The 27,324-nt window shown below is 36.9% G+C and overlaps 1 protein-coding gene across 5 annotated transcripts; it reads left to right on the forward strand.

Moving 5' to 3' along the window:
* The first annotated feature begins 8,155 nt into the window (after window positions 1-8,155).
* On the forward strand, window positions 8,156-23,246 carry LOC114458922 (peptidyl-prolyl cis-trans isomerase FKBP8-like). 5 transcript variants are annotated; one of them, XR_003673182.1, is made up of 3 exons: window positions 8,156-8,303; window positions 9,214-9,282; window positions 10,211-10,728. XR_003673182.1 is itself a non-coding variant. In XM_028441298.1 (3 exons), the coding sequence occupies exons 2-3, from the start codon at window positions 9,229-9,231 to the stop codon at window positions 23,224-23,226; spliced, it is 693 nt and encodes a 230-aa protein (XP_028297099.1). In that variant the 5' UTR covers window positions 8,157-8,303; window positions 9,214-9,228; the 3' UTR covers window positions 23,227-23,246. The 5 variants fall into 5 exon arrangements, 3 of the variants coding, with proteins under 3 accessions (XP_028297099.1, XP_028297100.1, XP_028297102.1); XM_028441298.1 differs by lacking the exon at window positions 10,211-10,728 and adding an exon at window positions 22,588-23,246 and having other exon boundaries at window positions 8,157-8,303; XR_003673181.1 differs by having other exon boundaries at window positions 8,166-8,303; window positions 10,167-10,728.
* Window positions 23,247-27,324: the final 4,078 nt, after the last annotated feature.

Genomic DNA, 27,324 nt, shown 5'->3' on the forward strand with positions numbered 1-27,324 from the left:
AAGTTGAAGGACATTGTCCTGAACCCTGACAACATCAACTCCTGCCATCTCCTGCCAAAGAGAAATGATACCAGAGCTGTAAAAATAACCTTCACGAATATAAAATTCAAAGGAGAAATACTCAAGCAAAGAAAAAAACTCAAGGGAACGAAGGTATACATCAATGAAAACCTGACGAAACAAAATGCAAGCATTGCATGGAAGGCACGTCAAATAAAAAAAGAAGGAAAGATTGTCAAGACTTGGTCAAAAAACTGCAGGATTTACATCCTGGAAGAAGAGGACGGAAAACCAGTTCTTATCAAAACGATGGACAACTTGGGAAAATACGAAGGATCCACCTAAACAACAACACTACTGATGGTAATCATGGATATGGACCCAGATCTATATAAACACTGGAAACAAAACTCAGACTGTGATTATTTTACGGAGACCGATTTAAATGTGAAACCAAGAGTAAAAAAGGTCTGTCATTTATTCATTTCAATTGCTAGGTGGTGGGGTGATTAAGGATTACATTAAATTTAAATTCAAAGTGTTTATTGTCATATGTGCAGTTAGAAACACGTTTTTTTTTTATACAATGAAATTACTGCCTTGCTTATGAGCTGGGATATAATAATGTGTTTATACAAGTTAAATCTAACAGTGGAAAATACAACACTGCCAATAGAACTAACAACAGCAGTTAGAAACACGCTTATGAACTAAGATATATTACATTAAAATACTGCCTTGCTTGTGAACTGGGATGTAGTGATGTGTTTATACAAGTTGGATCTGATCCCATCATCAGACAGTGGAGGATACAACACTGCCAATGGAACTAACAACAGCTGGATTACCCTTGATGTAGAGACAAAACAAGGTGACATTGTGGATGAAAAGGGAAAAACCTTCCAAACACCTTCGAAAGAGGAACTATTCTTGAACTGGAGGAATGCTAACAACGTCTGGCAGGGAACAAGGCCAACAAAAACAAAGATAGAGAGGACAACACTGACTACAGATGGACGTTCAGAAGAAATCAAGAATGTTTGACCAGAGAGACATGTAAACCCATGTAAATTTGCGATGGTAAAACAGGGGACGGGACCCGGATAAGCAAACTGCTTCTCTCGTCTCCTTTTTCGGCATGTACAAAAAAGGAAAAAAAAAAAAAAAGTGAATGTAACCATGTCGGAAATAAACTGAATAAATAAAATAAAAAATAAATAAATAAGTATTAGGTCTAAGCTCCTCCTTCTACTACTTTGACTGAAAATCTATCACACCTGTGTGTTTGGACTCTCAGATGATGTAGTGGAGGAGCTCAGAGATGTTGTTAGTGAGTGTCTTCAGATTTATTGAATTATTATGTTTATTTTAAGCTCCTAAAAGCACGTATTTAAGTTAGAATATAGGTCATGTTAAAGTACACAGGCTGATTCCATGTTTATATGTATTTTGACCCAAATGTAAGTTAACTCTACAGCCAAAGTGTTTGGCTTTACCAGTTTGTTTGTTTAGTGACATCTTAGTCAAAATACATTAAGGTACTATTTAATCCAATTGATATAATATATATATATATAGTGATTTCATAGTGTAATTTAGGTTAAAACAATGAAGAATAAAATCACAGATATGTTAAGAATAATAAATATTGGTTAAGAGTTTCAGATAAATACATTTACATAAATACTAAAATTAATAAATAAGTTTATGGGTAAAATACATTGTTAAAAAGTTAGACTTTAAAATAGATAAAATTTGTACAGCAAAGCACATGATTTAATTTTACAAATAGAAATAGTTAAACATTGTAGGTTGATTTAAAAACATTAAACATTAAATAGCAGAAAATTAATTTATTTAATAAATAAAATGTTTAAAATAGGAAAAGATCAGGTGGTTCATTCTTTTAAAAACATTTGATTAGAGCTCATTCTTCCTTTCTCTCTTTTTCATCCTTTTCTTTAAGGTTTTAAACCTGCTACAAAACCTACAACAAAACTGAATAAACTTTTAAAAGCTGAGGTGATCTCACGTCTTACTTGTGTTCCATCCATGTTCTTTCAAGCTGGACAAGCATTGTAGAAAATAAGCTTAACAAGTATCTGGTATGGTATTCTGTAAATTAAATATGATTTTAAAATTAGATTTAGATTAATTAATTGATAAAAGAAGTAAAGGAAGTTTCTCACTTTCTACATTCATAAAAAATCATTTATAAAAAGCAAGTGTGATTTCCCTGGTTTAATTTTATGAGACATGTGCATGATAAATGTGTTTTGTTTTGTTTTTTTTACTAATTTTTACATTTTATTTTGTTTGGTGTATTTTTCTGTAATGTATGTTTTTTGGAGTCATTATGTGTATTTAAAAAAACAAAACAAAAAAGGCCAAGATTCACGGCTCCGCCCTGCAAACTCTGTAAAACTTAACAAAAATCCATGGATCTCTTTTGGTGTCCCACTTCTTTAGAAGATCTGCAGCAACTTTGAACCCTGTCAGTGAAACACCCTATGAAAAGTGGTTACAATAGGACATTTGTCTCATATTAAATTGTCTTCACTCTGTAGGGGGCGCTAATGCGCCAATATCCATTTTTCCACATTGAGCTGGTTTAGGGCTGGAGGTTTAACAACTGATTCACAAATGTTTGTTTGGTTCCTTCTCTGTGTTTAATCTCTAACTGTTCTACAGGACTCTGGAAGCCAGAACAAAGTGACACCTCAACGCTCTCAGGACCATGAAGCTCAGCCACAACAAAGAAACAAATCTAAGAGAAAAACTTCAGAGCAAAGAGTTCAACAGCAGAGCCAAGCTGGAGTTAAAGCTAAACATACATGTGACCAGTGTGGGAAGGCCTTTAGCTGTAAATCAAACCTCAATAAACATCAAAGAATCCATTCTGGAGAAAAGCCATTTAACTGTGACCAGTGTGGAAAAGCTTTTAACCAGAGTTCTACCTTAATAAGTCACAAAGTCGTTCATACTGGAGTTAAAAAGTTTGAATGTGATGATTGTGGAAAGACTTTTAGTCAATCTGGACACCTCAGTCAACATGTCCTCATTCATCGTGGAATCAAAGCTCACAGATGTGAACAGTGTGTAAAGACTTTTACACGAAGATCAAATTTAACGAGGCACATGCAGACTCACTCCAGAGCACAGTTGTATCGCTGTGACCACTGTGGGAAAATATATAAACAGAAACAACACCTCACTGAACACCTGAGATCTCACACTGGACATGAAGTGTGTCCCTGTGACCAGTGTGACAAAGTTTTTACAACATATCAACAGTTAAAACGTCACCAAACCAGCCACTCATCAGAAAGACCTCATAAATGTGACACATGTGGAAAATCTTACAAGAGGAAATCTCACCTTAATCACCACCAACGAGTTCATGAGAAGAATGTTCTCAGATGTGATGAGTGTGGGAAGACCTTCAGCACTTCATCTGTTCTCCACTCACATCTCTGTGTGGATGGAGACATGGAGCAGGAATCATCTTCAGATCCCAGCGACACACGGATGGTGACAACACCTTCTGGTTCCAGTGTTGGACTGAAGAACCCAGAGATCAGGCTGCACAGGATTCCAACATAAACCTGCTGTCAGCTGGAAAATGGACACCAACAGTTCAGGAAGTTGTTGATCTTTGAAGGTGTGGTCTGAAAGAAAAGATCAATACAATGATCAGTTGGAAAGGAAGCAGGAAGAAGTTTCCCTTTGTTCACTTTCTATACAGGATATACATTCTATAGCTTCTGTATTCATACATGATGTATATGAAGAATGATTCTATTATTATTATACACTAATGACAGATTCTATATCAGGGCTGTCAAACTCATTTTAGTTGAGGGTTCAAATACGGACCAGTTTGGGGTTCAAAGGCCTGCAGATTATAGGAAAACCAGCCTTAGTTTATGAGTGACTTCGTTGTAATTTTGTCAAATGTTGTGGAATAATTTTGGAAAAATTGCATAACTTTCAAAAACTGAGAGTTCCTGCAACAATTTGAGTTTAAAAATAACTCCATCATGTGATGTCAGTGTGGGAAAACTGTGAGTTCTGCTAATATTGTGGAGTTAACTTAAAATTATTTGTTTTTAGAGGAGTTGTGATATCTACAACTGAATTAATTTAGAATTTACACAATAATTCATGTTTTAGGTCATTTTTACTTTCTCCTACAGGCTGAATTAGATGCTCTAAAGGGCCGGATCTGGTCCCCGGGCCTTGAGTTTGACACACATTCTATATAAAGACAGTCTATGATGTTCATCATGTGTTTGTATAATGTACATAATAATCATTAGTCTACAAAACTAGTAACATTCCAATAGATGTAATAATCAGATCAAGTATGTTTTTCTACAGTTGAAGTGAATGTGATGAAATGGTTCCTGACAGGGAAACCCTGCCTAAAGCCTGTGAATGGATCATGCAGTGTGCTGAATGAATATCAGGGGAAGGGGAGCCCAAAGTGTCCAAACACTCCCATTTTATCACCATATTTACATTTCTATCAACTCTGTGATTACAGCTCATAGATTTATTCTAACTCTGAAATGTTCTTTAATCTGTTCTTTAGCCTGTCCAGCCTTTCTTTAGAACTTACAATGTTCTATGTAACCATGATAAATCCTAAAGTTCTTCTTAAATCTTCCTTCTGACATAAAGTTTGAATCAATGTAAATGTAATGATATCAAATGTCCAGTGAAGCTTTGTTCCTTTAAATAAAGACGTGTTATTGTCTGTGCTGGATTTCTTTGAACAGAGAAACATGTCAGAGAGAGGGAGAGCTTTTCATTGGATAGCACATAATCCTCCATCAAACACACATGGTTCCCATGAGAAGAACATCCACTGGATGGATCTAAGAACAGGAAGTGAAGGTTCCTCTGGAAACTGAGTGTTTAGTGAAGCTGAAGGAGTTTAAAAATAAACTTTTAGAGTAACTGCTGCTTTCACATCCAGTCATGATGTCTTTCTGACAAATTCTGATAAAATGAGTCAAACAAGTGCAGAATTCTTTAGTTTGAGATTGTTCCTACATTAATAAGGCTTTTTATTTAAATGTAGTGTTGTATCAACATCTGAGACAGTGAAAAAGTTCATGTTTTGGTTCTAGAAGGATATGAATTATTCCCAATGAACAGCACTGATTAAAAGGGGGCGGAGTCTCCCTGTATGTGGACTCAGAGTGGAGGTGTGTCCAGGTTAATCACATGTCTAAGTGTGTAAATGAATATAATATAAAGTTGTATATACAGAACACCAGGGTGGTGCATTGACACACTGAAGAACACATTAGCTGACATGTTTCATAACTCTGATGATTCAATAAAATACAAAGTGTTTGGAGTGACTTCATTATTAATATTATGACTCCAAACAGACACATAAAGACTTTTGATGTTCTACATCCAATGTACAGCTGTGGCCTGTTCTTAGTCATTCTAAAGCCAAGCAGAGTCACATTAGACACTGACACATCCATCATTAACATTTGGACACATTCAGCTGATTGGAAAGTAGATGGAGGATTATTTAGAAGTGATATCAGTGAACAGCTTCCAGTTACAAACCAGAGCTGGGCTTAGATCTATCAATGTGATCATCCAAACAATGTCTATGATGTCTTTATGTCCACATTAGTGATGCTACATGAGAAAAACTGTCCTTTAAACAAAGAGCAGGAAGCAGAAGCTTTAGAACAAGCCTTGGATTACTGAGGCCTTAGAGACTGTATGCACTAAGATAAATGTCCAGAATAAAAGCTTTATAAACCTAAAGAAGCAGAAGATAAGCATACGTGATATAAAAACAACCAAGGAGTAAACATTATGACAACTTTAAAATATATACTGTATATTAACATGAAAAATTGTAGCAGTATATGAGTAACACTAAAAAAACATGGACTGTTGTAAATTAAATCATTTTTTAAAAATCAGCAAATTATCCAAATAATTTAATAAAGAGTAATGATGTAGTGAAAGAATAACAGATATTAATCCTGAATATAACAGGTATTTGGTGAATGTTGGATACGACCTCACTAAGGAGATTGTTGAGCCAAGAAACACAGATTAATTCCAAAAAAGTCGAGTCAATAAAACTTTATTTTCATTGTTTTTTCATTTTGTAGATTAAAAATAAATAGTTCACATTGTAAACTTATTGTTTTGATATTAACTTTTTATTAATTCAAGATAATGTAAAAATATATAGTAAAATAAGTTGTGTGTCTCCAATAAATCATTCCAAAGTGGTTTATTTGTAATAAATAATCAAACAGTGAAAGTGTTCCATGTATTAGAGTGTTAATATAAGCAGCTCTAACTACAGACCAGTATCATTGCTTCATCAGCTTTCAAACATTAGAGAAAAAGGCTTTGTTCATAGACTTGATAATCCATCCATTTTCTGACCCACTTCTTCCTTTTTCAGGGTCACGGGGAGACTTGATAAGTTGAGTAAAAACACAAGTTGTTGAGCTATCACCAGTTTGGCTTCAGAATGTATGATAGTATGTGATTAAAAAGCTGTAAATGTGTGGTATCAGAGGAACAGCCCTCTTATTAAAAGTGATCAGAATGAGTTTGCTGCGTGGCAGCAGCCTGAACTTGTTGCTAGTTCAGCATGGACATCACAAGCTGAGCTGCAGGAGAAGAAAAGCTACCAAGACCTCCTGAAAACAGCAGTAGGTAGTGATCCAGCATTCTGTCCATCATCCATCAATAAACACACACATTTCATACAATGCAATGCTACAACTAATTTACAAATGTGCATAATTATCTAAAAAATACAAACAGAAAAACACTTTTACAAATGTTGAAACAGATTTACAAAGGTGATGCATATATTATATAAATGTTATGTCATGTAAATAAAACAATATTTAACAGAAATAAGTTTAATTGTAGTTTTAATCATATTCAATATTTTTTAAACTTGCTTTTATCCCTCCTATGACGTCTATCAAGTATGCAAAATATAAAAGATGGAAGAAATGATAATAATTACTGCTATTGTTCATTGTACTTTTTATTTGAAAAAATAAATGTAAAATATCACAATAGATTTTGTTATTATTGTTAATTTGATTTCTATTTAAAACATTTATAAGAATAACTGTAGATTGTTAATCACACTTTTTATTTGAAAGATGAAATATTAAAGATCATAAAATATTTGTTCTTTGTGTTTATTTGATTCCTATTAAAGACACTTTGCTAAAAATGACTGTATATTGTTTTTATTTACATTTCTAATTAGTGATGAGCCTTGGATTTATTTATTTTTAATAAAAAGATGTAGGTTGGTTAAAAAGATATAAAAACAGTGAAGCTACGCTGTGTAAAAACAATAATAATCTGATATAAAATGTCTCACTGGTACAGACTAACTGCTCGTTACTGCTGTTTTGGCCTTATTGTGTTTATTAATATTTCAGTGACTTGTAGTTCCTAGACTGCTGCTCTATCATCTGCTGACAGTGTAGATGGATTAAACAATACTGTGTGCTAGGGCTGGACGCTCTCCCTACACTACATCTCAGGATTCACTATCTCTACAGTACTTTTTAAAGTTGACTCTTTGTTAATGTTGTTCATTGTCTGTTCTTACTTTTACCTGACCATACATCAAATATGAGTTTATTCTGTTATTAATACTGAGGACAATGTTTGCCTCTAATAGCTCTTTATAATTATTGTGGTGTGTGTCTGGTCCACTTTAAGTGTTGGTCCTGGTCAACTTTTTGATCTTTGTCTTTAGTTTAATGTTTGCAGGTGTTGTGAGATCACCTTGGTGGGCTTAGTGGTGGAGACCCCATGTACCAGCAGCTACAAAATATCACGTTAATAAAATACTTATAGATACTAAAATATTAATATAATTTATATTTACTTTAAATATATTTACATGTGACACTGAGTGTTTTCAGAGACATGATTAAAAGAGACTTGATTGAAATATTTTGCCCCCCATTTATTTAAAAGTTGGATTCATCTGAATTCATAAAAACAGCTAAGGACTTTAAAACATGTTAAAAGTACTGTATTATTATTATTATTATTATTATTATTATTATTATTATTATTCTCTTAATTATTTTCTAGCAGGTCTGGGTATATTTTACATAGTAGCAGTACCTGGCCAGTAGGTGGAGCTGTGGGCATTTGGTGTCAATAGCGGACGTCAGTCACCAATAGAGTAAGACGTCAACAGTGCTAGTTACACGGAGCAACACAGACTTAAAAACTGCTTTGTTTTCTCACTATTTCCACAGGTAAGATGCTCAGAAACCATGACCAGAAGAGATATAACATGTATAAGCCTTAGACTGTGACTGAAATACAGTGATTGGGATGAATGGAGACGAGAGAGACGTTGTAATGAGTGCTAACTGAGTACGACAACGTGGCGCTAAAAAGGATAAAAACGAGCTTTAAAACTATTTTATAAAAATGAGAAACAATCAACTGTAGATAGTAGCACTAACAGGAATGAGAGTTCTGGTTAACTAGTGAGTTGAGAGGAGTTAAAACTTGGTTTGTGTGGATGAATGAGCAGAGGCTAATGCCACAGATGCTAACTGTGCTAACAATAGTAAAGCCTGCACGCATTGCAGCGTTACAGTACACCGTTTCCGGTTGGGTTTTCAGAATAAGAGCGGAGCAATATATCAGACATGTAACCTTGTCCTATATAAAAATGATTGTTTATATGGAAGATACAATTTCAGTATTATATTTTATTGTCATTGTGGAGTAACATAGAGCTAGACAGAGACAATAATAAATACTGGTGAGTTAAAAACAGTTCTAAGTTAAGTTAAAAAGGTAAAATTGTTCATGAGAGAATAAATATAGATTGAAAAAGCAGTTAAATGAGTATAAATACTGTTAAGAAGTTAATTGAGTATAACTACTGTTGGTGAACAATGTTGGTTATAGGATGTACTATTACATAGTCACATGATTGTAATTTGAATGTTTTTGACTTGATCACCTTGTAATATCAAAGTGGGAGGCTGGTCCTCAACCCTCCCTCAAAGATGGCTTCTGTTTCTGTTATATTCACATGTTAACTTACTATATGCCTTGTTTCTTTGTAGTTTGAACATACATTGATGAGATCACCTGGTAAATGACTGACCATCATAATCTACTATTTACACCAACTCTTCTTTAATCCAGCTTTCAGATGCCAGAATGGTGTGTGTGAAGGGGAAAGACGTTACCATGGCAACGGTTACTATGCTAGAGGTAAGTTTCCCTTTGTAATGCAGCTCATCATTTATTGATAGAAAAAACAAACTTTAGATGATACATGCAGTCATTCTATCAGCACACAGTACATTATTCACTCATTTCTACATAGAATGTATGTTCCACATGCAGCGTGTTCTACACACACTTTACTGTGTGTTCTCTATTCATTAAACACAGTGTGTATGTATACATGTTCCACATGAGGTGTCCTATAGGGAACATACAGTAGTCATAGTTACACCTGTGAAGTCCCAGCAGTGTTAAAATACAACTAGACACATTTATTTATGAAAACCTCACCAAAAGGCTTCTGAGACCATCCAGTCAGACTGATGACTATGGGGAGAGATTTGTCTCAAAAACATTCACAAATAGATTCACAATTTGTACATGTCTTTTTCAAATCCACAAATATATTTACAATTTTGACATGTTCTTCTTAGATTTTCACATGTTTTTCAGATTTTCACGTTTTTCAGATTTTCACATGTTTTTCAGATTTTCACATGTTTTTCAGATTTTCACATGTTTTTCAGATTTTCACATGTTTTTCAGATCCACAAATACATCAACAATTTACACACGTGTTTTCTCATTTATGTGTGTATTTATCATGAATTATAATGTGTAAATCCTCAACTGTGATTGTGGATTGAGCAAAGTACGTTTGTGGATCGGCCCGGAAATATAAAGAGAACCAATATTACAAATTTGGAAATATAAAAACAATCAATAATAAAAATGTGGAAATATAATGAGAATCAAAAATGAAAAAAATATACAAAAGTAGTATATTTGTTTTCCATTTTGTGCTTTTTCTGTTTTGTCTTTGTCTTTTCCGTTTGTGTTTTGACATTGCTTTTACTTCATGACTCAAGCTGTCGGTAAAAGCAAAGGTCAATTCAATGGTCATTCTGCCCAGGCTGACTAGTCGATACCTGATCACATGATTCCTCTTCTCTTGGAGGGAAAGTTAAAAATGGGAGACGTGGATGAATTGAGAAGAGGCGTTCAACGACAGTTATTTGCAATATCTCGGTATGTGGAGGAAAATTCTCCATCGGACTATATTTTAAGGTTGGTGGAAGATGTCATGGAAAGTCTTGGAGAAATATCTGCGCTGACAAATGCAGACATGGACGAAGCTGTGTGGTGCAATCTTGAGGAGGTAAGTGTAAAATACGATGCCGTCATGTTGTCGGTCAGCTTTGTACACAAGTTTTAAGAGGGACAAAAGCTACATCATGACTCTGATTCACATATTAGGCATTCAGCCCTAATTAGCAGCCACAGCCAAAGTTAGCCCCTGCTATGGGCAGACCTGTGTTCAGCTCACACAAACGGACAGATTAGAGCTCAGACACACAGTGTGTCCCAGAGCAGGGATTAGGATGATCCATGGTCTTCTTAAATCACAGGGTGTACAATTGCAAAGTGAGTATTGATGCTGGATTTTTCCAGATCAAAGATGCAGTTTAAAATGTACCAAGTATATAATTGACCCAATGGAAATAAATGTAGAAGTGATACATCAATGAAATATTTCAATATTTTCTTTGAAATGCTGTTAATAAAGATTTCCTTTGCAGACAGGTTCCTGGGCCCTGGTAGTCCTCAGTGTTTAGAGCTATAAGGACAACTTCAGGGCCTGAAGACCTGTCAATGAAATAAAAACATTTATATCATTGTAATAACAAACCATGCATTGCTGTCTTAAAAAGATTGGACTTCTTGTAATGTTGACTTTTGACAACATGTGCAGACAAGGTAAAATAAATAAATAAATAAATGAAGACCTGTCAGAGACAGTTTAAATGGTAGCATGGTAATACAGTAATAGATCCTTTTATAAATGCTCCTAACATTGTGTGTTTCTGGATATACAGGAATGAAAGACTTGAAATGAGAAGCAACAATTATGGTTATGTCATTGGCAGTGATAGAACTTATAACAATAATAAATTCAAATGTGCTATTGTGAGCAGCTAGACAGATAGAAGTACTACTTTTAAAAACATTAGGACTGTAGGTTGAATATTTTACAAGTTATGACAAAGAGTTGAAGGTAAAGCTGTCCCTCTACTCTAGAAGTTGGTCAAAGCTAAAAATGGAACTCATTGAAGGGCTGTGAGTCAAAAACGGTTAAAGATACAGAAAAGTTGAAGGTATTCACTAAAAATGAACAAAAAAGCTGAACATTTTAAAAGTTGAAATGGGTTTAAGAACTGCTGACCAGTGGAACGTTACATTTTCATTAAAATTAATTAAAAAGTTGAATAGTTTAAAAAGTTGAAAAGTTCTTAAAAAACTCAAATTGAAAATGACAAAACACCACAAATACATCTAAAGTGTAGTCTGTAAATCTGCCTCCATCTACATTTTAGTTTCTATAATCAACATCAGATGATGCGTCATACTGTCTTGCCAGCGGATAGCGGTCCACCTGATCTGATACATGCTTGGTAACTGAATATCGTTCTGAACAAATGTTTCAGTCTATGATATTAATATTGTACGTTCCCTTAGAGTGAGAGTTGTTAGAGGCTGCCCTTGTCAACGTATAGAATCACTCCCGAATTCCAATTCGGTAGGAATCCGGTGGAAGCGGATTTGAGAGAGGTCCCGTTTAGATGTGGCAAACCCTCTAGGCTCCAAGATGGTCATTTACTTTCTAGTTGAGTAGTGTTTGTGTTTGTTTCCCAGTACTCCCAGCCTTTTGTTCTAAAAAGGTGAGGTTGAGTGTACTTCTGTTTTTTTTTTTTGACTTTCTGAGTCTAAAAAAAGTACGGTTTTGAGCTTGGCTCCTGGGTTGTATTTATACAATTCTAGTTGAGCAGTGTTTGCGTTTGTGTTTCCGGACGGCGTTCTGAGGGCTCCCGTTCTATACGGTTAAAGCGGCTCCTGGACTGTTATTTTACTGTTTTTTATATATATATATATAATACCACATTCAGTGGAATGACTTGCTTTGACCTGGACTGACCTTACTGTTCATTTTCAGAGTCCATGTTTTTGTTGTTGTCTGTGTAAACTCGTTGTTGTGTACGCTTGTCTATGTCTTCGTTGTTGTTATTGTGTTTTTTTTTTTTCAATATACAGGACGCTGGCTGTATATTCAAAGGATATATATATCATTTTGAAGCTAAATTGGTGGCAAAAGTTTCTCCTATTCTGTGTCTGAACCAGAGTTAAGCAAGATTATTGGCCCTTTTAAGGTTAGACAGAATTAAAGTGAAGTTGAGTCGAACAATCAAATGTATGACAATAACGATGCTAATGGTTTACCCTGACAGACAGCAAAGGTGGATCCAAGGTTATTCTACTGGAATATAATCATTTTGTTTCTTGATTTGGTCGTTGATGGCGACCAAAAGTGGAAAATGTTATGGCAAATGTGTGTTCATGTGAACAATTTGTCATGTGTTAATACACAATGACTGCATTATATTGTTGTGCTTTTGAACAGAGACGTTGCTCCTTTGCTGAGTCATGTTAGATTAGATTATCCACAGTACAGACAGTATAATCACAGCAACACACAGTCTCTGCTGAAGGCCTCAGACCAAAAACTCACATTTTTTCACATACACACACAGATGAGCTCCATCTAATCAAGGCCAAACTCAAACTCACATGTGGAATCACATGAAGATACATACACACACACACATACTCACTCACACTCACACCACACACACATACAGACACACACACACACACCAACTGACACACACACATTATCAGACAGACAGATATCATTGCTCCAACGTCTCCACTGTTGGGAACATCTGACTCCCTCCTTTTCTTTCATCAGGGTGAGACTTTTCTCTATCAGTATAAAGTTGAAGCTGTGGAACTTTCCCAGTTAGTTGCACTTTGTTCTTACAGGATGGAAGCTTTTTTGTCCTCTTTTTATTTAGTTTATAATAAATCCTTTCTTTATAAAATCATCATGCTTTGACTGGACTTCATCATTCAACCAGGGCACAAATCATGTCTCCAAAGGAGGTCAACTGGAAATTTGCCGTGACAGTCTGACAGGTAGGATTTAAACCAACCCAGCGCTGTTTCTTTAATCCCAAAAACACTTTCCAGTCTCTGCAGCAGTAGATGATGATCCACTGTATCGAAGGCTGCACTGAGATCTAAGACATACCTGTCAAGTATCCCGTTTTGGCCTGGAAACTCTCGCATTTTACCCCTCTTTCCAGCCATCTTCACGTATTATTTTTCCGTAAATCACCCGTATTTTAATGTAATAAAAATTAAAAGATGCCGCGAGAACTGCCACCTGAATTAGCCTGGGCGCCAGCTCTCGTGAGATTAGTGCCGACAGCAGCAACAAACCCAGAAACAACTCAGAAAAGACATAATGAATGAAGATGTTCCAGCTAAAAAAGCTAAGAACTGGTGTAAATACGTTGTAAAATGTGACAGAGTTTAACTTCCTAAAGAACAGCAGGATGGGACACAGTTACACGTTCTGTTAGACTAGTAACTTTTAGCATCTCCCACAGCGGAAGGAACCACGTAAGTCACCATGAAAAATCAGCCAATCACAAGCTCCACAAATATACACTGCTTTAAAAAAGTGTTAAAGAATGTAAAGTCTGTAATAAATGTCTATAATAAGTCATTAGTGAATACCAGAGAACCACATGAGTGAGTATGAGAAATTATAAGAAAATATATAATGAAAATAAAATGTTAATGTCTGACTTAAAGACAAGCAATGTGAAATTAATAATAAATATGCATATGTGTTGACTTGTATATAAACTGTAAGTATATTAAATAAACACATGTGCTTCATATACACATTTATGTTTTTATTTTGGCTGTTTTATAATTTAGAAATTAGGGCTGGGCAATAAATTGAGATTCAAGATATATGTATGTAAGAGTCGCTGCTTTTACTTCTCAGAACAACATGTAAAGCTCAGTTAGATGATTAATGAGTGACACATATTGATCAGCTGTTTATTAATAAATGAGCCTGTGTAGCATTTTCCATCAGCAAATTTAACCCAGAATTTTCTTTCTGATCAGACTTTATTTGATAAAATTATTTAGATTTATATCATATATCATCATTTAGATAAAATATATTGAGATATGAGTGTTGGTCCATATCACCAGCCCTAGTAGGAATGTTCAAAACATTTAAATGTTAATAAAGGTCGACCTACCAGATTATATTCACATCATTGTATTTAGTAAGTAGTTGACAAGTGGGTATTTTAGATTTATTGTACATCTATATTAAAATATAAGGAATACTGGAGCTTAGTTGGGAGGGTGGGACGGATCGTAGTGGGCGCTAGAAAATTTCCCTTATTTTCAAATCCAAAAGTTGACAGATATGATCTAAGAGAACCAGAACTGAGATCAACCTTCTGTCTGAGGTTAAGAGAAGATCATTGGTTACTTTTACTAAGACAGTCTCTGTGCTGTGATTGGCTCTAAAGCCAGACTGAAAGCTCTGTATAAATTGTTCCTAAGTAGGTGATCACATAGTTGACCTGTGATGACTTTTTCAAACATTTTGGAAACTAAAGGGAGATTAGATATTGGTCTATAATTGGACAAGTCATTTTTATGGAGATGTTTGATTACAGTGGTTTTAAAGGTCTGTGGTACATAACTATACGTTACTATAGATGTGTTAATACAGTTCATCATATTATTAACCATTTATTAGTAGTTTTAACCCACAACATGAATGGTTTTATCACTTATCAAGTCAGCCTGCTTTGATAACGGACAGTGATCAGTTTCCCTTCATTACAACAACACACACGTTTTTTTATCATCATGTGTCATCACCTTTGTGAAGAAACTCACTCTGCCAGTTTTCTCCATTGTAGTGATTGGTCAGACATTGCTAGCTCCACCCCTTTCATGTGAACACGCATGTACCCAGGCTGAAAACACTTGGCTTCAATTAGCGTGTTGTTATCGACCTTCGTAGGACAGCTTCTCTCTGACAGGGAATGTTTGGTTAGTTGACGCCCATTAATGGAGATTAATCCAGGATACAATTATCTAGATAATTGCATAGGACCTTTATGTCCTAAAATTATATCTAATTCATTAGTTTAATTTACTACAGCAAAATAAATCACGTTTAAAAGTATATTCTGTAATTCCACATTGTTGGATGAAATGGCATTATTAAAACTGAACCTTGTGATTAACGCTGTGTTGCTATGTTTATCCAGTAACGTTAGCATATCCTCATCTGTTATCTGCTAATGATGCCTTAATCTACTAGTTTAGCGGGGGATAATCCACTAACATGCTTTAATGCACACATGCAAACGTAAAAAAGTGCATCACAAACTGTCTAATCCGCTCTAGGCTGGTTTTGGAACAAAGAGGAAAAGTTTTATAGATATTTATCACAGACTCAGAGCTAGCGAAGCTTTACAAGCAGTGAATATTTGTTTGACTGAAATACCGTAAATTCTGTAATATAAGTCATGCTTTTTTCATTTAAAGATATTGGTCTGTGACTTATCAGAGCTGAAAGTAATGGATTACAAGTACTCACATTACTGTAATTGAGTTGCTTTGATGGGTACTTGTACTTTAGTATATTTCTAAATCACTAATTTTATTTGTACAAGTACATTTTAAAAGAAGTAAAGGAATTTATTACATTTCTACACCCAACCGCTACTGAGTGAATTATTTTCTGTTTTAATCAAAATTAGAATCAGAAATGTTTTTAATGGTCATGTACAGTTTTAAGGACAGTACAAGGAATTTGTCTTGGTAGTTGGTGCACAAAACAAACAACAAAAAATAAAAAAACAAAAAACAACCCAGCAACAATAATAGTGATAAATATAAAGGATGAGGGATAAATAAAGGATAGATAGAGGATAAATAGGATAAATATAAATATATATATTTATATATATTACTGGGGGGGTCCGCCGGATAGTTGAACCTCGGATTCAGGAGGAGCAATGTGGTTTTCGTCCTGGCCGTGGAACTGTGGACCAGCTCTACACCCTCAGCAGGGTCCTTGAGGGGTCATGGGAATTTGCCCAACCAGTCCACATGTGTTTTGTGGACCTGGAAAAGGCATTTGACCGTGTCCCTCGGGGATTCCTGTGGGGGGTCCTCCGGGAGTATGGGGTATCGAACCTCCTGATAGGAGCTGTTCATTCCCTGTATGACCGGAGTCAGAGTCTGGTCCGCATTGCCGGCAGTAAGTCGAAATCGTTTCCGGTGAGGGTTGGACTCCGCCAGGGCTGCCGTTTGTCACCGATTCTGTTCATAACTTTTATGGACAGAATTTCTAGGCGCAGTCAGGGCGTTGAGGGGGTCCGGTTCGGGGGCCTCAGTATTGCATCACTGCTTTTTGCAGATGATGTGGTCCTGTTGGCTCCAACATACCGTGACCTTCAACTCTCACTGGATCGGTTCGCAGCCGAGTGTGAAGCGGCCGGAATGAGAATCAGCACCTCCAAATCCGAGTCCATGGTTCTCGACCGGAAAAAGGTGGAGTGCCTTCTCCGGGTTGGAGATGAGATTCTGCCCCAGGTGGAGGAGTTCAAGTACCTCGGGGTCTTGTTCACGAGTGAGGGAAGGATGGAGCGAGAGATCGACAGGCGGATTGGTGCGGCGTCTGCCGTGATGCAGAGTTTGCACCAGTCCGTCATTGTAATATGGGAGCTGAGCCAAAAAGCAAAGCTCTCGATTTACAGGTCGGTCTACGTTTCAACCCTCACCTATGGTCATGAACTTTGGGTCATGACCGAAAGAACAAGATCACGGGTACAAGCGGCCAAAATGAGTTTCCTCCGTAGGGTGGCTGGGCTCTCCCTTAGAGATAGGGTGAGAAGCTCAGTCATTCGGGAGGGGCTCAAAGTAGAGTCGCTGCTCCTCCGCATCGAGAAGAGCCAGATGAGGTGGCTCGGGCACCTAATTAGGATGCCCCCTGAACGCCTCCCTAGTGAGGCGTTCAGGGCACGTCCCTCCGGAAGGAGGCCCCGGGGAAGACCCAGGACACGCTGGAGAGACTACGTCTCTCGGCTGGCCTGGGAACGTCTCGGGGTCCCCCCGGAAGAGCTAGAGGAAGTGGCCGGGGAGAGGGAAGTCTGGGCCTCCCTACTGAGGATGCTGCCCCCGCGACCCGGAAACGGCTAAGCGGGAGAAGATGGATGGATGGATGGATGGGGGGTACAGTGGGTGACTTGGGGTGTGTTCATGTGGATGGTGGCAGAGGGAAAGAAGCTGTTTTTGTGTCTGGAGGTTCTGGTCCTGATGGACCGAAACCTCCTTCCAAAATGTTCAACAGACATTGTGAAACTAAAAAAAATGAAATGACCAAACAACAACAAATGCATCACATCATAGCCCACCAATCAGATTAAATGTAATGCATAATGCAGTCTGTAGTAGCGAGCGCCCTCATGTATGCAGTGGTGTGTTGGGGGGGCAGCCTCAAGAAGAAGGACGCTGGACGCCTGGACAAACTGGTGAGGAAGGCAAGTTCTGTTGTTGGCACAGAGCTGGACAGCCTTACATCTGTGGCAGAGAAACGGACTCTGAACAGGCTACTGTCCATCATAGACAATCCACACCATCCACTGCACAGCGCCATCTCCAGGCAGAGGAGCAGCTTCAGTGACAGACTGCTGTCATTGTCCTGCTCCACTGACAGACTGAGGAAATCGTTCCTCCCCCACGCCATGCGGCTCTTTAACAACTCTGGGGGGGGGGCGATAAAATCAACCATAGAACACTGGACTTAATGCTAATCACACCATGCACACTCTGTCACACACGCACTTTATCACACACACACATCTACTGTATCTTGCACACTGTCATCTGCACAACTGCACTTCAACTGGACTGGCACACACTATACTGTATTTCGATATTATACCATTATATTTTACCTTAGTACTTTCTTTGCACTGTTTTAAATTTTTTTCTTAATTTTTAAATTTTTAAATTTCTACATTGTACTTTCCCTGCATGCCCCTGTGTTCCCATACCTGTAAGCTGCTGGAACTGTGAATTTCTCTTGGAGATGAATAAAGTATCTATCTATCTATCTATCTATCTATCTATCTATCTATTAGATCATAGCCCACCAATCAGATTAAATGTAATGCATTAGATCATAGCCCACCAATCAGATTAAATGTAATGCATTAGATCATAGCCCACCAATCAGATTAAACGTAATGCATTAGATCATAGCCCACCAATCAGATTAAATGTAATGCATTAGATCATAGCTCACCAATCAGATTAAATGTAATGCATTAGATCATAGCCCACCAATCAGATTAAACGTAATGCATCACATCATAGCCGACCAATCAGATTAAACGTAATGCATTAGATCATAGCCCACCAATCAGATTAAACGTAATGCATTAGATCATAGCCGACTAATCAGACTAAACGTAATGCATTAGATCATAGCCGACCAATGAGATTAAACGTAATGCATTAGCTCCTAGCCCACCAATCAGAATAAAGTAATGCATTAGATCATAGCCCACCAATCAGATTAAACGTAATGCATCACATCATAGCCAACCAATCAGATTAAACGTAATGCATTAGATCATAGCCCACCAATCAGAATAAACGTAATGCATTAGATCATAGCCAACAAATCAGATTAAACGTAATGCATTAGATCATAGCCAACAAATCAGATTAAATGTAATGCATTAGATCATAGCCCACCACTCAGATTAAACATAATGCATTAGATCATAGCCAACAAATCAGATTAAACAACTTAAGTAGCTTTAAATATATCGATTAACGTTGACCAACGGTTGTCATCAGTGAGCAACGTTTGAGACCAAGGTGAGTTTCTAATAATGTCAACTTTAATGACTAATTTAGTGATTTTCCACAATCCAGTGAGTAAATACTGCTTGTTTTAATCTAAATGTGTTTACATATTAAGTCATAATCTTGTGTAAATGAGCTGATATTGTAAAGATCTTTGAACGACTCAAGCTCCTCCCACTGCTGGTGCAAACTCCATTATTGGTTATAACATCTTCTTCATTCTAAGCATTTGGCTGATTAGGGGCTAGATTTCCAGTGCATTATGTCAATTCTGGACTGGTGTGGGACAACATATATGTTTGGGACGACGCATCAATACAAAACATTTAAATCGACATATTTTTTGCGTCAAATGGGCGGGGCGATATGGCCTTTTTTAAATGTCTGAATATTTTCAAGCTGTATTATTATATACGATATACATCTCAATATTTTGCCCTTGCCTTGAGATGATGCTTTGATGTATAAAACCAGAATGACAATATTCAATATATATTGTTGTTTTCTCTGTGATGTAATTGGGGTTTCCCCCATTATAGCAAAGTACACCCTCGGATCTGGGTCGGTTGTGTTTGAATATGTGATCGATTGATTTGGTCTTGTACTTTCCTGGTGTGCCTAAGGCATAAAGCGGCGGTGCAGAAGGTAGATATATGTGACAGAGAATAATTACAATGACTAGGGTCATGTCTGGTGTAAACCACATGTATATTAGAGGTTGGATAGAGATTTTGTAGTAGATTCCAGTCCTAGTTTCTAGTTTACTATATCCTTGAGGTGGTAGATGTTATTGAATGCGTTGACTAGTTGGCTAATTAGGAATGCCATATCTCGGCTCGTAGGGTTTATTCAGCTCACGATTGACGGCTAGTCTGATAGTTTTGTTGTTCCGTATAGCTTAATTTGGTTTTGGTGGACCCACTTGAGCTTTTGTTTGGTCTTTGTGCTGGGAATATTTATTTGGGGGTCCGGTCCATTTGGGAATACATTTCTTCACCAGTTTGGTTGCATGATGATCGTTTTTGAGCAAAACTGTAATATTAGACTCTGTCTCCCACCTGTAGTTCCTTCTGTGAGGCTTTTTGGTCGTAGTAGGCTTTATGGCCCTTAGTGCTCTCTTTGAGGTGTTTTAGAGCAAATGTGAACGTAGCTTGGAGGTGGTTCCCAAGATCGATCATGTATTGGTGAGTGGTGTAGGTGGTAGCAATGTTAGCTTGTCCTGGTTGGTACAGAAGGTGTGTGGGTAGAGTCATCTGCCTGCCCATCATCATTTAAAAAAGGTGGGACGCCGGTTGATTTGTTCAGCGTTGTCTTGATTGCCATTAGGACTAGGAGAAGTTTGACATCCCAGTCCTTTTGGTTGGCAGAGACATATTTCTTTAGATTCCTACCATCGTGTGGTTGGACCGTTCCACCTGTCCAGAGGACTGGGGGTGGTAGCTAATGTAAAAGTTGGGAGGAGAGATTGTCTGTCTCCAAAAGATGCATCAATGAAGCTAAGCTAACACTGCGGCTGGATCTTAACGAACTGTGACTGTTATCCAGGGACAGGTCAGCCAAACTATTGCACGGTATGTTGTTGTAAATTTGCAGCCTGTTGCTACTGCTGAGTCACTGCTAACAGTAGCTAATTAGCCTGATATGTTTAGCATTGTGTAGCTGAAAAACATGCTGTGAATTAGTTTTTCCACATTTATTTTATAAGCATTTTCAACAGCAGAATGTGCACCTGGAATATGCACAGCTTACTGTACATTGCTGTGCTAAGGCAGAAAAATTACTGTTTTAATTTTGGAGCAGCTGTTTTGTGCTTTATATGCACTTCATTTATGGTTGTTTTATAGCAGTTGATCAACAGTGGATTATTATATTATTACAGCACTGATATGAAGCTGTATGGACACAAATGACTCAAAATAAATAAAGTTAGTTTTTCTAGTAACGCATTACTTTTTGGTGTAAGTAATCAAAATAGTAACTGAGTTACTTTGTGAATGAAGTAACTAGTAACGGTAACGAGTTACTTTTTTTTCAGTAACTAGCACAACACTGGGTACAGCCAACAATAAAATGTTGGTTGTGTGTTTCTACGTCATGTTCGCCCCCTGTCCAATCAGAGCCTTCCCAACCCCCAGACCTAAAGTGGAATTAACTAAAGCCAAATAAACCGGTTTTCCATGTAAACGTCAGTTCAGGAATTACTATTACCATGTAAACATGAAGCAGAATGATTTTTTTTTTTTTTTTTTTTTCTTTTTTGTGTAATAGGCCGGAGGGTGTAGGTGAAGATACACCCTCCGGGGGGTGGCATGTTGAGGTGTGATTAAAATTGGAGGGATTAGTATGGTAACTAGAGGTGGGAGTGCCGCCCCCACGCCACTACATAGTGACACAGGTGGCGGCCCCCTCCACCCCCAGTCCCACCATCCAGCACCCCAAGGGTTGGGTATGGGTGTGTGGTGCATTTTGTGAATTGTGGTGCATTTTGTGAAGCAGAATGATTTAATGCAGAATAGCTCATTCTGAATTTAAAAAAAACACCATGTAACCGTGGCCACTGAGGAGTTTAGAACAACCGTTGATATGCTGGGGAAGAACTCCACATCAGAGAACATCAAAGGAACAGCAAAAAGTAGAACTCCAAAAAAAGAACAAAAGGCAGAACTAAAAACCCAGAGCTCACAGAGCAGATACTTCCTCAGGAGAGAAAACACAGACATAGTGTGAAAGCCCAAAGCTGCAGATAGGAGAGAATAGGAAACATCTGGAACAGCCCCTGATTCAAAGAAAGACTAATACGTCCCAGAATTAACATCCTTCCCACAGATGAGACACTAATACTAAGCTACTCTTAAACGGTAAATCTCATGGTGCTACCATCTTTTAGCACAGAAGACAATCTAACAACAAGTACATTATGAATACAGTGACCAGCATTTTTTCCAATTACAATTAAATCACAATTATTTTTTTAGCCTCAGAAATTCAATTACACTTACAGTACGTTATCATTTACTTTACAATTATTCAGAAATACTCAACCTGAAATAGATAACCTAATAAAAGTTAACCTTTCTCTTGTGTTAGCTTTCTGTTAGCATCTCATATGATAACGGGTCTTAAGTCAGCTGTAAAATACACTTTTAAAATGGTAAAATGTGTGAAAGCTTGATATAAACATTTAAATATTATTTTAACTACATATGTGTAGAACAAATAATTGACTTTTTTATAAAATTTTAAAGGCAATTACAATTACAAAGTAAATTATCTGAACTCAACTAGAATTTAATGAGATTACGACAGCAACAGATTTTTAAAATTACAATTACAATTATAACTACACCATCTTTGTAATTAATTATCAATTACATGATTACAATTATTACTGACTCCAACCCTGCTCAGAAGCTGCCAGCTAATAATGGTAATCTACTTATAATATGTTTTCTTGTGTTTCAGGTTGTTTACCAAAGCAGTGACAGTGCATCAGTCATGAAGAGTGGGAATAAGATTGTCATGGATCAGTTCATGAGGAGAGAAACTGACCCCCAACCACCTGCTGATGAGTGGTTAGATATCTTTAGATGTGGTATGCTACTGAAAAAGGTGCTGCAGGCTGGAGGAGGAAGAGACAGTAGGCCACAACCTGGACAGATTGTGAAGATTCATATAATAACACGTCTGTTGGATGGGACGCTGGTCAACGAGGACCCGGAGTTGTTGTTCACTGTGGGTAACGGGGAAGTGATCCGGGTAGTGGATGAAGCGGTGCGACTCATGGGAATGGGAGAGAAGGCGCTCTTCAAGGTTTCGTCAGCGATTGAGTTTGAAATTACGCTCCTGGAAGCTACTGATGCTCCAGACCTGAAGCTGCTGCCCCCCACTGAGAAGATTGATCTGAACACCTGCAACACGATCCGCGATGAGGTCTCCACGATGATAAAGAAGCACAGTGAGAAGATGTTGGAGAACCCATCCAGCACCCACAAACATCAGGCCAAGTCAGCATGGGGTTTGAGCTGGAAGTGGCTGCTTGGTGCCACTGCAGTAGCCATTGGCGGCATCGCTCTGTCTGTGGCCATCTATGCTAGAAAGTGATTGAAGAACTGTAGTAACGACACGACATGAGGTTTAATAAAAGTTTAAATGTTAAAAAAACTATGTTTACAATGTGTACATTTTTATTTTACAAGCATCTATTCACATAGGTTACAAGCATGATGATGATAAATACAGGGTGACTACAGGTAAGAAGAATATAAGAATATATATTTATGACTTTTTAATACCACTTTAAGAAAATTTAAGACCAAACTTACGATGGAAATACAGACCAAAGGGAAAATATATTGTTTTACAATTAAAGGCATTGATGACAGTTAATATAATGAACAATAAAGAAAAATGAAAATAATCAGTTGTTTAAGAACATTATCCAAATGTGTTTATTAATGTGGAAAGAAAACAAAAATATCAACATTGTCTAAAATGATATTTATTGTAACACAATTCTTACAACATTTAATACCAGTGAACAATAACCAGAAATCAAAACTGACTGGAACCTGTGAGCAAACCAAACACCAAAGTGCTTTTATCAGATCCTTCACTGTGTAATGCCATTTGTGGAGCTTTGATCTAAAATTAATACTTCTAAGAAAATGTCAATAACTTGACTAAAACTGACTTTTGAAGGAAAAAATAAATGATCAATCAATACAAATATTTCCATCAAAGAAGCCACTATACCGTACTATTTGCTTATATGAATTGTCACTGACCAACCCCTATTAACAGCTTCATTTCTGTCCTGGCTAATGAAACCTTATATTTCTATTATGGGCCCACCTTAGACATAACAATGTGAACACACACTTTTCATATGAAATGTTGTGAAAACAGAAATACTGATGCACTTTTTTTCACTGTAAATAAATACACTTGACTGCATTTTTGGAACCTTGGACTACTTTTTAAGGCTACCCGTGAGGCCATTTTTACAATAATGTTATGTTATGGCTAAAGGACACATATGAGGACAGGAGTGGATTGTTCTGTTAAATAACATTGTATTTATTATAAAATGTGCTACTCTATAGAAAGTTCAATATTAGCTTTTTGCTGATATCCGATATTGTCCAACACTAAATTTCCAATTTCTTCAGTAATGGAAAAAGTCATGTTTGTTTTTGAATATTTTTTTCTTCTTAATTAATCAATTATTTGTTTATTTATTTATTTTATATTTTGAAAAATTAATATTTATATATTTTTCATTTTCATTTTTATTATGTTGTCTTAAACAACAGCACATACAGTAATTTTTCAATATCTGTGGAAAAACCAATATAACATTTGATAATATAGCCCATCCCTAATAGAAAGCATATATTCTATGAACAGGTCTGATCTACTGTTAGATTCATTAGCACAATGATTCTCAACTGGTGGGTCGGGACCCAAAAGTGGGTCGCAGACCTATACTGGGTGGGTCATGGACAGCTGGTCAAAAATAAATGAATGCTTAATATTTCTCATGTTGGACTTGTCTTTTATTTTGAAAGACATTTTCTTTTGCATTTCATGCTGTGAAATGCATGTTACACAGGAAAATATAGAGATTTATGTTTAAAAAAAGATTATATGCGAGTGTTTTCAACAGATAATTGAGAAAAAATGTATTTGTGGTTGAATTCTAAAAAAAAAAATTGGGTCACAATTGAACGACCATGGTAAAATGTGGGTCCCAGGGTGAGACCAGATGAGAACCCCTACCTTAGCAGAAACCTCTCATGTTGCCAATGATGTAAACCATCACAGGAGGAAGGTAAACAACGACGGTCACTATCATGTTGTTGGTGATCATCTGCAGAGCCTTCTTCTTCATTGGGTGGAGACCTGTCCTTCCACTGTCAGACTTCCTCAGCGACCACAGTACTGAGGAGTTACAGATGATGATGACAGGGAGAGCTATGACATACATAAACATGGTCCAGGGACTGTGGTTCAGCTCATCTATGACTGTGGAAATGGTTCCTTTAGCTAAAGTGATGGCCCACAATGCAGCAGCCACGAGGATGCCAACAGTTGGACTCCTGTGGGTGTGATAAAAGACTGGGTGGACCACTGCCAGGTAGGAGTCAAAACACATGCAGGCCGTGAGGAGAGGTCGTCCAGTCAGGTTTAAATCATACAGAAAGTCACTCCACATCTGGACAGGCTGGAAAAGCCAGAAAAGGAAGTTAAACAACCCAAGAGGGATGAACAACAAGAAGAGCAGGTCCATGATGGTGATGTTGAGCATGAAGACATCATTGAGGGTGACATAGTTTCCTCTTTTGTGTCTTTTGAACAACTCCCAGAGAACAGCAGCACAAGCAGGACATCCAACCACAGAGAAGAGAGCGCTGAAGGTCGTCCAGACTGTAATGTCTGCTATCATGTCCCCACAATGTCCACTTTCCTCTGGTCCTTCACTGCAGTTGGACGTCACATTGTGAGAGTCAGGATAGGGAAACATTTCAAACCTTTTGTTCTCTGATAAAATATAACTCAAATAAGCCAGTCACCATAACAACACAAAATATGTCCTTTCTTTGATGATTTTCCTCATTTGCACCTGATCACAAGGATCTGATTTTCCCTTTGATTCAGATACTGGAAATATTTGGTTCAGATGTATTGTATGGAAATGTATATTTAAATATGTGTAACCAAGGATTACGTTTCATATGTTGTGAGTTGAAATTTACATGTTTGGTCCAGATGTTTTTAGTTCAAATATCATCAGCTTGGGATCCAGTAAAACCAGGTGGAGGAAAAAAGTAGCTCAACATGGAGGAAATAACTTTTTATTCAAATAAATCTGAAACAAAACCTACATTAATAATAAATAGTCTGTTTATGATCATAACTACTCCACCTGCAGGTGGATCACAGACTTCCTGTCTGACAGGAAGCAGCACGTGAAGCTGGGAAAAACCATCTCTGCTTCCTGGACCATCAGCACTGGATCTCCTCAGGGCTGTGGTCTTTCTCCTCTGATCTTCTCCCTGTTCACCAACATCTGCTCCTCCTCTCACCAGGTGGTCAAACTCCTGAAGTTTGTGGACGACACGACCATCATGGACTCATCTCTGATGGAGACGAGTCCACCTACAGGTGTGAGACAGACCGGCTGGTGTCCTGGTGCAGCCAGAACAACCTGCAGCTTTAAATCAACCCAGTCTCACAGATGTTCATGCATTAGCACCACAACAGTATATCTATTATTTCATGCTATTAGAGCATGAATAAAGTGTTGTCTTTGTGCAATAACAGCACGATGTATTGTCGTGCATTAACTGCACAAATATCAACAGGTTGAAATCAGGTCACGTCACTGCTGACTCATCAAAAACAACGGCAGAAATCTCTATATTTTAGTGGCAAATTGCTTGATTTCAAGATAGACTGTAGCTTTAGATTAGTTTTAATGATATTTCTAGTGAGAAATGTACCCTTGACTTTCATAATATCCATTCGGTTTATCTAAACCATCTGTATTTTTTCCGGTACATTCTGGTTTATATACGCCAAAAAACGTCAAACCAAAAGCAGATAAATATCCACGCACAGGGCGATTGGATGTTGTTTTTTCATTATAATCAATATTTTTATTTATATTCCTTCACATTTGAATTTGTTCTGTTTTTCTTTAAAAAAACGTGTTGTGCCTTCACTTAAACTATATTAATAAAGTAAGAAAAAAACTATTAAACATGCACTGAACAATATATCTTTTAATCTGTTTAAACAAGTTATATTTTAAAAGCTATTTCACTTATTTCTGTAAAAAATAATGTTTTATTTTTGTTAAAAAATCATTCCTTCATGCAGAGTTCAGCATGTGTTTCATCGTCACATTATCTTCAGGAAATTATTATTTTTGTTTTTTTTCTAGTTCAGTGTAATCTCTGTAGTTGTGTGTTAGTAATAAATATTAAAACAAAAAGGTTATATTTTGGGGGGGTCAATATTTTTAGCACGGCATATTATATATATATATATATATATATATATATATATATATATTGTTTTCTGAGTGAATCCATCTGTTGTGTAACGTTACAAAAACTATTCCAATATGACAACAAAAGGAAAGCACAGTGATCAAAGTTATTTATTTGTTAATGTGAGAGTTCTAAGATCTTTGTT

This window comes from Gouania willdenowi, unplaced genomic scaffold (assembly GCF_900634775.1).
Source record: "Gouania willdenowi unplaced genomic scaffold, fGouWil2.1 scaffold_213_arrow_ctg1, whole genome shotgun sequence".
Lineage (NCBI taxonomy): Eukaryota > Metazoa > Chordata > Actinopteri > Blenniiformes > Gobiesocidae > Gouania > Gouania willdenowi.